This window comes from Misgurnus anguillicaudatus, chromosome 8 (genome assembly GCF_027580225.2).
Source record: "Misgurnus anguillicaudatus chromosome 8, ASM2758022v2, whole genome shotgun sequence".
Taxonomy (NCBI): domain Eukaryota; kingdom Metazoa; phylum Chordata; class Actinopteri; order Cypriniformes; family Cobitidae; genus Misgurnus; species Misgurnus anguillicaudatus.
This window is the reverse complement of record NC_073344.2, coordinates 24,246,767-24,260,773: the sequence shown is the minus strand read 5'-3', so window position 1 is coordinate 24,260,773 and position 14,007 is coordinate 24,246,767. Positions and strand designations below refer to the sequence as shown.

At 36.0% G+C, this 14,007-nt stretch overlaps 1 protein-coding gene across 3 annotated transcripts in view; it reads left to right on the top strand.

The window, feature by feature from the left end:
• Positions 1–1,649: 1,649 nt before the first annotated feature.
• The window catches only part of slc12a5a (solute carrier family 12 member 5a), a 149,600-nt gene continuing 137,242 nt past the window's right edge, over positions 1,650–14,007 (top strand). For 2 of the 3 annotated variants that reach the window (XM_073870523.1, XM_073870521.1), the window contains exon 1: positions 1,650–2,015. In XM_073870523.1, the coding sequence (XP_073726624.1) occupies positions 1,892–2,015 (124 nt within the window). In that variant the 5' untranslated portion in view covers positions 1,650–1,891. The remainder of the gene's footprint in view (positions 2,016–14,007) is intronic. The other variant, XM_073870522.1, reaches the window with a different exon arrangement.

Sequence of the window (14,007 nt, the reverse complement as noted above, 5' to 3'; positions counted from 1 at the left end):
TGGAGTTGGGGAGGCCACTGCCCCCCAGACCAGAGCAACTTATGATTTTGTCTGAGCTATTAATGAAATAGAAATAATAGAATTCATATTTTATTTATTTATTATATTATATTTATTACATATTAAAATTTTATATATTTATTTAATAGCCAGACTGGGTAACTTGTTTTAATTCATTTAAACCCTTTTTATAAACCATGAAGTCGCACTCTTTTAATAATCTTGTAGTATTGCAGTACCCTTGTTTGCCAATAGGTGCAAAATAAATACTCGCAAGTCTGGCAAACATGAGCATCTCTTTTATCATTAACCCCTTCGAAGCTTCTACAGGCAGGCTCGTATTTTGACGCCATGAGCGACACACATGACGGGCTAAATACATGTTGTGATGAGCCTCGCATTGTGCGCTCTCGAAACAAAAGTCACCGGCTGCCACTGTTTATAAAATGTTTCCAAAGTACCAATGTATTATTATTATAAATTTACATGTGCATGGTTTTGTGACCATGTAAAATACCTTAAAGTAGCCTACATATAATGGAATAAGAATGCTAATATATGACTGTGGTAGGCTATACATTTAAATACCGCAGTATTTTTGTTTGATAGGCATTACATCACTGCAAAAACATAACTGATGTAAGCCTATTTACAAAACTGCTTTAATGACTATGGAAGGCCTAAATGTTAATACCATGGTAGATGTTCAAATTTAGTAAACCGTTTCCTTAAAGGGGACGTTTCACAAGACTTTTTTAAGATGTCAAATAAATCTTTGGTCTCCTCAGAGTACATATGTGAACTTTTAGCTCAAAATACCCCAGAGATAATTTATTATAACATGTAAAAATTGCCACTTTGTAGTTGTAAACAAAAATGTGCCGTTCTTGGGCGTGTCCTTTAAAATGCAAATGAGCACTAAATGGCAGTGCCCTGGTTGGATAGTGCAGATTAAGGGGCAATATTATTCCCTTCTGACATCACAACAGGAGTTTAATTTCAATGAGCTATTTTTCCACATGCTTGCAGAGAATGGTTTACCAAAACTTAGTTGGTTGATCTTTTTCACATTTTCTAGGTTCATAGAAGCACTGGAGACCCAAATATAGCACTTAAAGGGACACTCAACTTTTTTTTTGAAATTTTCACTTTCAAAAGTCAGATTTTCATGATATGTCCCCTTTATTGTGTCTTTATATTTGATATTTCGCCCTTAAGCTTTAATTGACAGCAGGACTCAAGATAGCCTGAACAAATCTGATGCGTCTTATCTCAACATCTGGTGTGCTTCAGTGCCCACTAGGATTTACCAATGCAATGTAAAGAGATTTGATTACGCATTATTAGTCGCTATATATAAATCTTTATATAAAAACAGTGCAAAATCTTATCAAAACAAAAACAAAAAATGTTCTTTGTGTGCAGTGTCATAACATTTGTTGATTGGATGTTTAACTATTTTAAAACTTGTATTGTTCTCCGATTTACATGTGGAGACTTTAAGATATATCACTGTATGCTTGGCTTCGAGATATGTGCAGTGCATATGGTTTATTTATATCTTGATCAGTGTTTGTAATGGGAAGAAGCGGTGCAGGCTTTAGGACCCGGATGCAGAGTGAGTCTCAGACACCGGTTGATGCTCCGCTGGCGACTCGTTCAATGTCTCATATCAAAGAACAATCAACGTGCGTCTCGACCGGAGACGTCTGACACGTTTTCTGCTCGTAGTTTAACACTGATCTCAGTACTGCTCTAATCGAGTGTGTAGATATTTGCGCGTAACGGTGCGGCACGCGCATCTGCATCACCGGTAAATTCCTCCACCGGGAATCGGTGAACGAGACCGAAGCGCCGTTTATTCAGCCCGCTTCAGGCCACCGGCGACAGCATGAGCAAGAGGTTTACGGTGACTGCCGGTGACATCCAGGGGGAAGTGAACCAGCTGTTCGAAGGGGATGAGCCGACACCGGGCGCATCCGCGCAGACCCCGGGCGCAGACGGCTCCGGTAAAGGTAAAATCAGCACCGTTATGTTTGACACCTGTGATGGAGAAAAGTCATATAACTGATGGGAATGTGTGACTGGAATATTAATATCACTGACCAATAAAACATCTAATAGTCATATTGATCTTAAACTCTATTTTATATATAGATAATACGCATAGTCTAATAATTTACATTTCATTTTATGTAATTATGTAGAATAAAACCTTTATTTAGCATTTACCAGACCATTTAATCTTGATCAATAATATTTTAATATAATCAATATTTATATGACGTCATATTATATTATGTAAACAATAGTGAAATTATTTGCAATAGTCAAGTGGAGGATTTTTGCATCTGATAGAGCACAAATAATGTCTAGTTCATATCAATGTAGTTACATTTTATAGTTTTTATAAATATATTTCATGACACCTGTATTTTATGTAGAATTCATATTATATTTAATATCGACATTAAGATTATATTATACAATATACAATAAGGTTTGCAGAAAAAATCCACAGAAGTTCATTGTTTGAATCATTTGAATTGAATAATGGATCATTTGTCTATACAGCACCAGTGTATAGTGCATATATGATGTAAATGAATTTGGCCTTAATCCCTGGTGCTTCGACGACCTCTGGATATGTCAGCGTTTGTAAAAGAAAAAGTATTTTTTTCTGATGTGTCAGGAAATGAGTATGTCTGTTCTCACATATAAGATCTCTTCATCATCTCTACTGCATTGCCAGATCTGACCTCAGTGTAGCAGAGATTGGGTTTGTGTGTAAGATTCCTAACAATACTGCAAACAGCGGTGCTTTCAGCATGACGGCACGTTTACTGCGTTTAACAACACTTCAGTGCTCCTGTTGAAATTGTTACATTCTTTCTTTATTTCTGTTAGCCCTATAAGCGGACATGGTTGTCTTCACATAATGGTACATCTGAGAGTCTATTATATTTTATGAAGGGTTTGAATATTTAATGAGGCAAAATGCATTTTAGGTGCACTGCACTGTATAGTTTCAGTCAGGTAGCTTTATTCAACAGCACTGATTATGCACTTGATGTTTTATACTGTAACAACATGTGCCTTATACAGTTCATAATTGTCCTTAATGCAAAGCATTTGTGTTTTGATGAATGCAACCTATAGCCCTTAATACAGAGATTACGGAAAAAACACGGAAAATGCGTCCGGATTTGTCTGGGACCATCATTTGATTTTTAATTCATTTACACTGCCAATTATTTTCTGAAATCTGTGCGTGCATTCACACACATATGGGAAATATCCCATAAAGATAAGTGACGTATTTAAGTCCTTCACTTGGTAGGTTATTTCCACAGCGTCTGAAGTTTGCTATTTATCCGTGATTTCTCTCTCAAGAAACAATTCTGATTTTTGTTTATGACAAGATCATAAGAAGCGTGTGGTGCGCTGTTTTGTCATGCTGGTGAATGATCTCAGCATCAGGGCGGATAGTGAAAAACTCCCTGATCTCTGCTTTAGTCCAGTTTGTCAACATTTCTGGTCGTGAATGTTGATCTGCGTTTGTGTCAAAGAGCTGAACCATAACTTTTTGTTACGATGACACGCCTCCTACGGCATTGTTTCTGCCTATTGTTCACCAAAATGCTTTCCGTGAATGTTACTATAGGTCCTCTTTACGGGAGCGATCCCAGAACATTTATGGGACGTGTTTGTGTTCACACAGAAGCCTCTCTGACAATTTTACGGGACCAAAGTGTGACTGGGGTTTTTGATATCTGAATTTTTATGTTACCTGTGTTTCAAGGAGCACACATTTCTGGTGTAAAAAGGCATAAAATATAGTTAAACAGTTCATTAGGGATGCACCGCTGTCACAATGATTAAATAATCGTCTCATTGTGATTGTTTGACATCATCGCGATTCGCGATGATTTCAGATCAACACAATGATTGCACATCTCTCTAAAAAACACAAGTGGGAGCTGCAGCGCCTGTATAAACGAAACCGTATCAGATGGCGCTCCTTAACTTAAAGTGTATCGCGATACATTGCAAAGCCATTCAAAAATTCCAGCAATTCCAAATTTAGGGAAGTGAAGGATGCTATTCTTAAGGATCTGTAAGAAATAGATTTTTTGCAGGTCCAGTACTAATATACCATTTAGAATTTGCTACTATTTAAGGCCTGTTCTGGTATAGTCAGTTTATTTTTATCACATTTTTATTTTCAGTTATTTTTCAGACACTTAAAGAATTCTCAGGTTTTTAAAGATATTTTCATTAAATAGCACCGATATATCAGTCTATAATCTAAAATTTTTCCAACTATCGGACATCTGCTGATTGTAAAAACAGGTGATGATCCGAGTAGATTATATCCTTATCAAAAGGTGCAGAAAAACAAATCAAAGCTTATACTGTGTAATCATCTTGAATTGGGTGACAATGACAACAGAGTTGCGGTTTGTACCAGTGATGCGCGGGTCAGTGTATAATAACCCGCCCCCGACCAACGTTTTCAACTAACCCGCCTGCAACTCGGACCGCAAAAAAAAAATTGTACCCGACCGCTTCCTCGCCAGCATTTTTTAATAGTAGTCATTGTTTAAAATAGTTAATTGGCATCTTTATTTCAAATGACTTGACCAACCACGACCCGATTATCATTAAAAATATTTTGGTGACCGCAGGCACCCCGCTCACTTTGGATCAACCCACGTATCACTGGTTTGTTTCAAGTTATGACATAATTAGAAACAAGAGGGGGAAATCAAAACTATCAGTATCTGTTGGTATTAGTAGATGTTATTCTAACTAATCCAATCTCGGTATTGGGACATAGATTTTGTATTGGTGCATCCCTACAGTTAAGCCTGATACTGATTTATTGAAATGAATGGTCAATGAGCTGGGAATCCTGCTGAGATTTCATCCTCATCTACCAAAATATCTTACACTGACCCCTAACTAGGATAGCCTGTCGTGTCGTTTACTTGTAAGGGAATTAGTTAAAACCCTACCTAGGCTGCAGAAAACAAAACCGCTAGCATTTGAAACAGCTTGAGATGTCACTTTTGATGAATTCATTACTATCACACGTCTGTGCCTAATGTCACTTTGCCAAATTCGTTGTCTGAAAACTAAAAAAGGTAATCAGTGTCCAACAAGAAGGTGTAGGTCCATCCATCTTTGGGGTTTCTTTAAGGTGGACTTTACTCAGGATGTGCACCTGTAGTCGCCTAGAGACGGCACAGCCTTGGAGCTCTTGTCTCTGGTTTAAGTCACCACAACGTTTCCATGACAACAGCAGCCTCTTTGTGCTCTGATTGGTGAGCACAGAGGGAGTGCTGTGAGTTGATAATAGTAAAATCACAATGACTGCTCTTACCGTGTCAAATAACAGCATAATTCTGCCTCATTACCTGCCTCTTAAAAAGACAACAATTGTGTTATTCTTAGGTGTCATTTTTTAGAGGACTTGTTTTGCAGTACACGTGTGTTTATGTGTGTACTGTATGAAGCTGTAAATTATAGAGTACTAATGATTTTTGTAGTCACTCCTTGTACGACTTTGCCGGTAAGAATGCTATTGGTGGGGATTAAACATATTGCCGCTTTTGCTTTATGGATCTGAGGAGATGGTGGTATGACATTCAGGTAGAGAGAGATTAGATGACCCTTTTCACCCGACCTTGAAGATCTGCAGACAGCCTGGAAGATGTAGTCTGTCGCTACACGCCGTATGAAGCTAATCGAACAATTACCAGGACCTGGATTCAGTGTTCAATTATTCAGGATCTGCTTTCTCCAATAGTAGCTCATTTTTTATGGTAGACACACGTGTTGCAATTACAGCCTAGAAGCTTTGCAGTTACCATGAATTAGTAATAAAATGATAAACAAGAAATAGCAGATTTGATGAATATTTTGATAAGTGCTCAACTGTTAGAGGTTGGCAAAGCGTTGCTTCGTGGTTGCTAAAATGTTGTAGACGCTTGCCAGGTCTTTGCTGCTAGGGCATTGCTATGTGGTTGCATTGGTATTTCCAGTGGTTTGCATGCATGTTTCTGTATAGTATGTGCACCTGTATAGCTCAGTAGTAGAGCATTGCATTAGCAGCACAAAAGGTAATGGGGTCGAACCCAGGGAACACAGACATACTGATAAATTGTGTATTTTGTAATGAACTGAAAAAAAAACAAAAAGGAGAATTTACTTCATTTTTATTTTTAAATATTTTTCAAGTACATTTTACACATATGGAAACTAAGTAAATCTACTCAACCATTGTGGGTTGTTGAGGCGATTTTGGGCCAATTTTGTTTTTTATGTCTTAATTTGGCTTTCTCTGTGTTTCAGCAAATGGAATGATTTTTGGTGACAAATCTTACACATATTTTGAGAAAATGCTTAGACATTTTTCAAAACCTCCAAAATATACCGTGGGCAAATTTACTACCATTTCGTGTTGTTAGTGTACAAAAAAGCTACTAAATTAAACAGCTGTTAAAATGTATCAGATGAATATTTTTCCAATTTTTTGTTGATAAATCTGTTAATCACCCTCAGCACCGACCAAAACCACCAAATGCCCACAAAATCTCCATGATTCCAACTACCCAATTGCCAAATTCATATGTGGTGTCACTGATTTGATGAAAAAAACCCACACACGATATTACAGATTTTCAATATAAAAAGTGATTCTGGTGATCAACAGTAACAATTACAAATTTTACCTCTTAGCAAAAGGAAAAATCCACAACAATCAAGAATGCATGATTATATGAAGAGTTTGGTTCCAAAATGCGACAAACGCCATTTTTGAAAAAAATGAGTTACTGCCAAAATCAGTATTATATCAGGTCAGTAGTTAAAAGTAAATTCTTAATTTTACGCAAAATCCAATATCCGCCGTGTTATTCTGTCATCTTTTCTCCCTTTTTTCCCAAAATGCGATAAACGCCACTGCTCCTTTTTTACAGAACGCAATAAATCCATTTCTGATATTAGCCCACCAGTCATGCAATGTAAACAAACAATGGCGGACGCGCTGAGTCCACGGAGTCCTAGTTTTCCTCATCTACTTTGTACTTCGTGATCAACAAACAAAACAAAATAATACTTTAATTGCATCGCTAAACCTGTGATGGTTTTCTGTGACTGGAAAGAAACGTAAGCCATCAGCATCTAATATTTTCCCTGAGAGGCACTCGGGAGACGGGTGCTTGTTCTCCCGACAGCAAGCTTCTCATGCTAACACATTGACCCCAGAGGATCTTATGAAAAACTTTACATTATTTTACTCAAAGTCAACGAAAATCGAGCAGGACCAAAAACATTTTACAGCTGATCTCTGTGAAAGACGTTAAGCGAAGACGTCAAGTAACCGCAATGACAGTGATCTTAATATGACAAAGTAAGTGTTTTGATTAATGACATTAATGTTTATATTTTTAATTAGTGTGTACAACTAGTCAACTAAATGAATATAACATGGCAAAGATGAATGCACATTTATATAGGCGATTGATTCAATAGATTTATAGCATTTTGAATAAAAACTTGTCATGGATTTATTGCATTTTGTGGAAAAAATTATCCGTTTTTATAATAAATCTTTGAAAATCAACTTATGGATTTGAATTTTTTATGTTTTTATAACCTAAAGATGCTATGTGAAAGTTTGTAACAGAAAATAGTTGTTTTCATCTTGTCACTTTCTTGGTATAGAAAACACGTTTTTACCAAAATTTGTCAAAATGGATTTATTGCGTTTTGGAACCAAACTCTTCATTAATTGTCATGGCTTTGCAATCAAAAAATTTTGTTATAATGGAAGTCAATGGGGCAAAAAAGCCACGAACAACTAATTAGGGAGAAAAAAATATAAACCAATGCTACACAAAAACTAAAAATGCATCAAAGCCAATGTTTTTACCTATCTTTGGCATGCCCAAGACTGTGAAAAGGTAAAAAAAATCCAGTCCACAATCACTTTTTATATTAAAAATCAGTCAATTTGTGTTCCCCCCAAATCAGTGACACCACTTATGAACTAAACAATTAAAGAGTTAAAATCATGGAAATTTTGTAAACATTTGGTAGGTTTGATCAGTACTGAGGTTGATTAACAGATTTATGAAAAAAATAAAAAATAAATATCTGATAAAATACAGACGTTTAATTCAGTGGCCTTTTTTGTACACGAACAACCTGAAAGGGTGGTGAATTGGAACAACCCACAAGACTTAACCAAGTAGAGTAAAATTACACTGTAAAAAATATGTGGTATTTACGTACTAATTTTGGTTACAATATTTTACATAATATTTTGAATTAGGGGAGAGCGGGGTAAGTTCTCACACTCTTCACACTGTCTAACATTTACTGAGCACCATACATCGTATAAATCTCATACCAAATGAAAGAAAGAAGTCTTGGGCACATATGTTGTATTACATTTTCATATCTTATCTCATTAAGGAGTTGTAGACTGTTGAATAGAGAATGTTTACTTGTGACAATTTGCCCAATCGGCGGGTAAGTTGTTAAATTAGATTATCTAAAAAGAACAACACAATTACTCAACTCTTTTCACAATGTGCTTAACCCTGGGCTATCTTTTAACCCATAGTTATTTCCAGTGTGAAAAGCATGTAAGGACTTGCCCAAAAGTCATTGAGACAACTTGCCCCAAACTGACATGTGTTAATGTTGGCTAAATATCAGGGTTAGCTCAACATATCAGCTAAAGTAACAAAGGACACGTTATTGTCTCCTCTATTTTGTACAATTTTGACATTGTATTGCACAAAATATAAAGTGCATTTTTTTAGTTTTTAAGCCAAAAATGTGAAAATTGTGCTAACGTCAAATTAGAGCGATCTTGACCACATGTGAACACAAAGTTGAAGTCGCTGTTAAAAGTCGTCACACAAAGTGGCTATTTGAGATAGAGCTCTAGTGTTGGAGTTATGAACAGTGTGACAACTTACCCCGCTCTCCCCTACTTTTAAAGGCTTAATTCTTTAATGAAATCTGATTGAATCATGTAAAATTGCCTTTTCTTTACATATTTATTATTATATACCACATTATGAAGAGCAAATAGGAAGAGGTCTCAGTACTGACATAAGCACAGTTATTGCTCATTGAGTGAATTAACACACATCATGATTTTCATTGTGTCACGTACAGTGTAAACACTAACAACACTCTACTGAACAATAGTAACTACAAAACTACAGAAACTCACACTAACAAGTCTTTCTTTTTTAGTTAAAACATAAAATTAAATTAAATTTAAATTTTTTCCTATGCAAAGCATTTTGGGAACATATGTTTACCAAAATCATTCATGTAGTTTTAACACAAAATTATTAAGTTTTTTTCCTTCTTACAAATTTAAGTGGATTAAAATTAAGTTGAATTTACTCGATAATGTGTTAATTTAAAGGTCCTTAACCTGTAGTGTTTTGTGTAAGGTATGTTTGTAAAAGCTTCTTAAATGACCTAATATAAATAAGACCTAGTCCTGGATTAGTCTAAACCCTGTCCGGGAAACCACCTCGTAATTTTTCATGTCCTTGTAACCCTACATTAGTGAAATACTGAAGTCTGAAAGTGAATGGTGTGCGTGCTTAAGTGTAATACTTTGTTACTAAAAGTCTTATTTATAATTATGAGCAGTAGTAACAGTAAAGCTTAAACTGGCATCAATAATTACATTTTCTATTTTCTCTCTGTTGTCTAATGCTGTCAGCAGAAGTGACAAATCCAGTATTTTGTCATTCTGTTGTTGCTATAATTAGCAATGCGTAGCCGACACCGGAGACAGAGATAGCACCATACGCTGTTTTTAAGCATGTCATTAATAGCTCACAACATGTTCGTCTGGTGGATGACAATTACAGTATCCTCCATCACAGACAAGCTGCGTGGGAGTTTTGGCTGCTAAGTATTCGGCTTACTGTAAACCATCGTGATGGATAAACTTGTCTAGATTTAGACAAAGAACATTCAGACATCAAGGACAACCCACTCTCAGGGTTTTATAAAGTTGTGCCATAGTCTGGCGAAAATGTGTTACCATGTAAATGTCTTAATAGTTTTACTTTAAAGACGCAAAACTTCTTTGATTTAGTTATCACGGGGCAAACTAAAATATACTTAAATGTACTAAAAATAATCGTATATACCAGCAAGTAAATTATTAGTACATTGCGATTTTTTGTGATAAATAAAAGTAAATGTTATACTTTACAAGTATTCTTATTAAAAGTATTGTTGTACTTTAGTGCACTTGAAAAAGTATACTAAATATGTAATACCAGCCTGATATGCGTTGGCTAATTTTGTATTCATTTATATGAAGTGAATCATACAAAAAACGTACAATATCATAAAATTCAAAAAATAAAACCCGCCCCAACCCCAACGTCACAGCGGCAATAGCAAATCATACAAAAACGGCCGTATGAATTAAAATAAATTAACCGATTAGTAAAATATGTACGTATTGTCGTGAGATTGCGTTGGTTATACATAAATAGATTTTTTTGTGTATTTTAGTGTGTGAAAATAGTAAATTTATACAGTGTACTTAAATAAAGTGTATTTTAGTGCACATTTTTGTTAAACATTTAAAGGGATAGTACACAGAAGAATAAAAACATTTGTTCAGTATCCGTGACAAAAACATAAAAATATGAATATGAGGGTTTTATATGAAAATTAAAAACAGCTATGATCTTTAAAAATGTATGCATCATTTTGCAATGACATGAAGATGAGTAAATAACAACAAAGTTACATCTTTGGGTGATGTATTTTTTTAAATCTTATAGTACAATGTTGTCATTAAATACTTGGCAAGTACGATAAATGCGGCCAAGCAAAATCCATTGTGTTAGCGGATGTTGTGTTTGTCTCTATTGTTGTTGGTTTTATTTGCATAATGATTCAGTCAATTGCTGTCCAAATATGGCGGAGGCCATTAGCCTATTGGGATATGTAGATTTTTTCACTTTCAATGCGGTGTGTTTCCATTTTTCCACAATAGCACGTCGAGCTGTTTGTGTTCATTGAAGCTGGTGAGATAGATATGGAGGCCTTTCTCATAATGGTGGTCTGGTGGCACAGGTTTCATGTCTATTAGTCTGTTGTTTGTCAGTCTGAAAAACAATCAACCTCAAGACCCCACCATTCCCCTCAGGTAATAATGTGTTGATCATGAGCCCAGCTGTACTGTGGGTTTTAAAGCGATAGTTCACCCAAAAATGAAAATTCTGCATTTTCTCATCCTCATGTTGTTGTAAACGTGTATGAATTTCTTTTTTCTGATCAACACAAAAGAAGATATTTTGATAAATGATGGTAAGCACATAGTTGACGGCACCCATTGAATTCCATCATATTTACTACTATGGAAGTGTATGGTTACCATCAGCTGTGTGCTTACCGCCATTTATCAAAATATCTTCTTTTGTGTTTATCAGAAAAAAGAAAGTCATACAGGTTTACAACAACATGAGGATGAGAAAATGCAGAATTTTAATTTTTGGGTGAACTATCCCTTTAAAGGAAAATCATTACTTATCCAGAATCTCTCTCTCTCTCTCTCTCTCTCTCTCTCTCTCTCTCTCTCGCTCTCTCTCTCTCTCTCTGTCTCTCTCTTTTACATAGATTTAATTTAATGTGGTTTAACGATATCAAAAACGATAAGTCATTTCTTCATGGTCAAGGTTATAAATGTTGACCGTGTTAATGAAATGAATTACTGCACTTTTGGATTGCACACCACTAGTAACAAAAGATAAAGTGTGTTTTCTCTTTGTGGTGTAAGTTTTTACTAATACACGCGAAGCGTGTAATCGCGTTGCTCGCTCTAGATTACTCGCGGGATTTAATTTCGTGTCATGCTAATTTTTCGCTCAAGTTGAATATTTTCAACTTGGACGAAGATGCGTTTGAGGCAAATAGCACGTGTTTTCACTGCAAACGTGCCGCCCATATCGCCCCACGTGAGGACGCGGCTTATTGCGTCTTTGCATTGACTTTGTATTTAATCTACTCGCGCAAACCCACAGTAATGGTTTGTCCCAATACAAATATTGGATCTACCGTCTTATGCAAGCATATAAACACAAACTCCATTAAGTCATTGCTTCATGGTCAAGATTACATATACTAGCGTAACGTTGACCGATTTCTAATCAGAACACCCAATATGATCCTCTTGTGCAATGTGACACAAACATTTCTTTTCTTAGTTAAAGGGGACATACCATAAAAATCTGACTTTTTCCATGTTTAAGTGCTATAATTGGGTCTCCATTGCTTCTATCAACCTAGTAAATGTGGAAAAAGATCAACCCAGTAACTTAGTATTGGTAAACCAAAATCTGCAAGCATGTGGAAAAAAAGCTAATTGAAATGTGGCTCCGCCTGTGATGTCAGAAGGGGATCTTATTATAATAATACCGCCCCTTAATCTGCACTATCCAACCACAGCACTGCCATTTAGTGCAGAGATCAACTCATTTGCATTTAAAGGGACACACTCAAAAAATGTTTTGCTTACACCTACAAGGTGGCAATTTTAACATGTTATAATAAATTATCTATATGGTATTTTGAGCTAAAACTTCATATAAGTACTTTGAGAACACCAAAGATTTATTTTACATCTTCAAAAGTCTTGTGAAATGTCCCCTTTAAAGCACATTGTCTCCTATTAATCCTATTACTTATAATGACTTCTCATGTAATGAAAAAAGATCATATATTATCTGCGTGTAAAGTATTCTTTTATAATGAAAAAAACAGTAATGATAAATTAGGGGAAAGTGCATAATCATTTTGAAAAAGGTAAATGTTTTGGGATGAAATGACGTGGACCTGTTTCAGTAAGATTGAGTGCTTTAAGTGTGCATCTGTGTAACTGATGTACATGTTCATGTACTTCACATTTCAACAGTAAAGTGTTTATTTTCATCTGTATAAACTGTAGAGGGCAGCTGTGTACTGCAGAAATATGACTGAGTTGAGATCCAGCTCTTCTCAAGCTATCAGGGCTAGAATTAAACATGAGATGGGGGTCGTAGCTGTGGAGATGAGTGCCAACATCATCATGCAAAGCCTTTATAGGCCTGTTACATAACACAGTGTCTACACAAAGAAAAGATGAGCAGAGACACCAGCGTGAATCTTCAGGAAAAGCCAGATGATTACACGCTTCCGTTACATCAAAGAGAAAGGGTTTATTTTTCCTTTTACACACTTTAACCATATTACGATTTATATCCTCCATCTTGCCGTATCATTGCACGCTCCAAATTACAGCAGCGATGAATTTCGCAAGGCTTTTATTGCTATGAGACTGTTAGGCAGGCGCCTTGCTGGAACAATGATGTGTGGTTTGGATTATTGATTCTGACTGTTCCTTAATATTAACACAGATTTAATCATAATAACTTACTTGTGGCTATGAAATTTTGCGCTGGGGTGTATTGGTGTAAACAAGAGCAGGGAGAGGAATATGCAGACATAGTTACGGTCTGAATGTTCTCGTTAAGGTGATGAATAAATGATGCCTCCATTGTTCATTGGTTCTCATTTGAAATGCATTTTAGCGCACGTAATAACCGCAAATGCTCAGACCGATCTTTACAAATCTTTAGACTCTTCATATCGTAATGGTGCCGTCACATACAAGATAATGGAAATGAATATGCCTTGTTAAATATCTTTAGAACAAATACAAGTAGAGACGCAGTAATAGAGCTCCTCCAAATGCAAATTTCATGCTTGAGGGATTTCGATTCTCCATGCCAGCGCGCGCGCACACACACACACACACACACACACAGAGAGAGAGAGAACCTGGTTTATAAGTAGAGGAGTTGCCTCTGGTTTCATCATTGTCTCATGGACAGAAGAGAGATTGTGGTGCCAAACACCATAGCCAGGTTTTAAATTACAGGATGGCTACAGAGAGGTGAGACC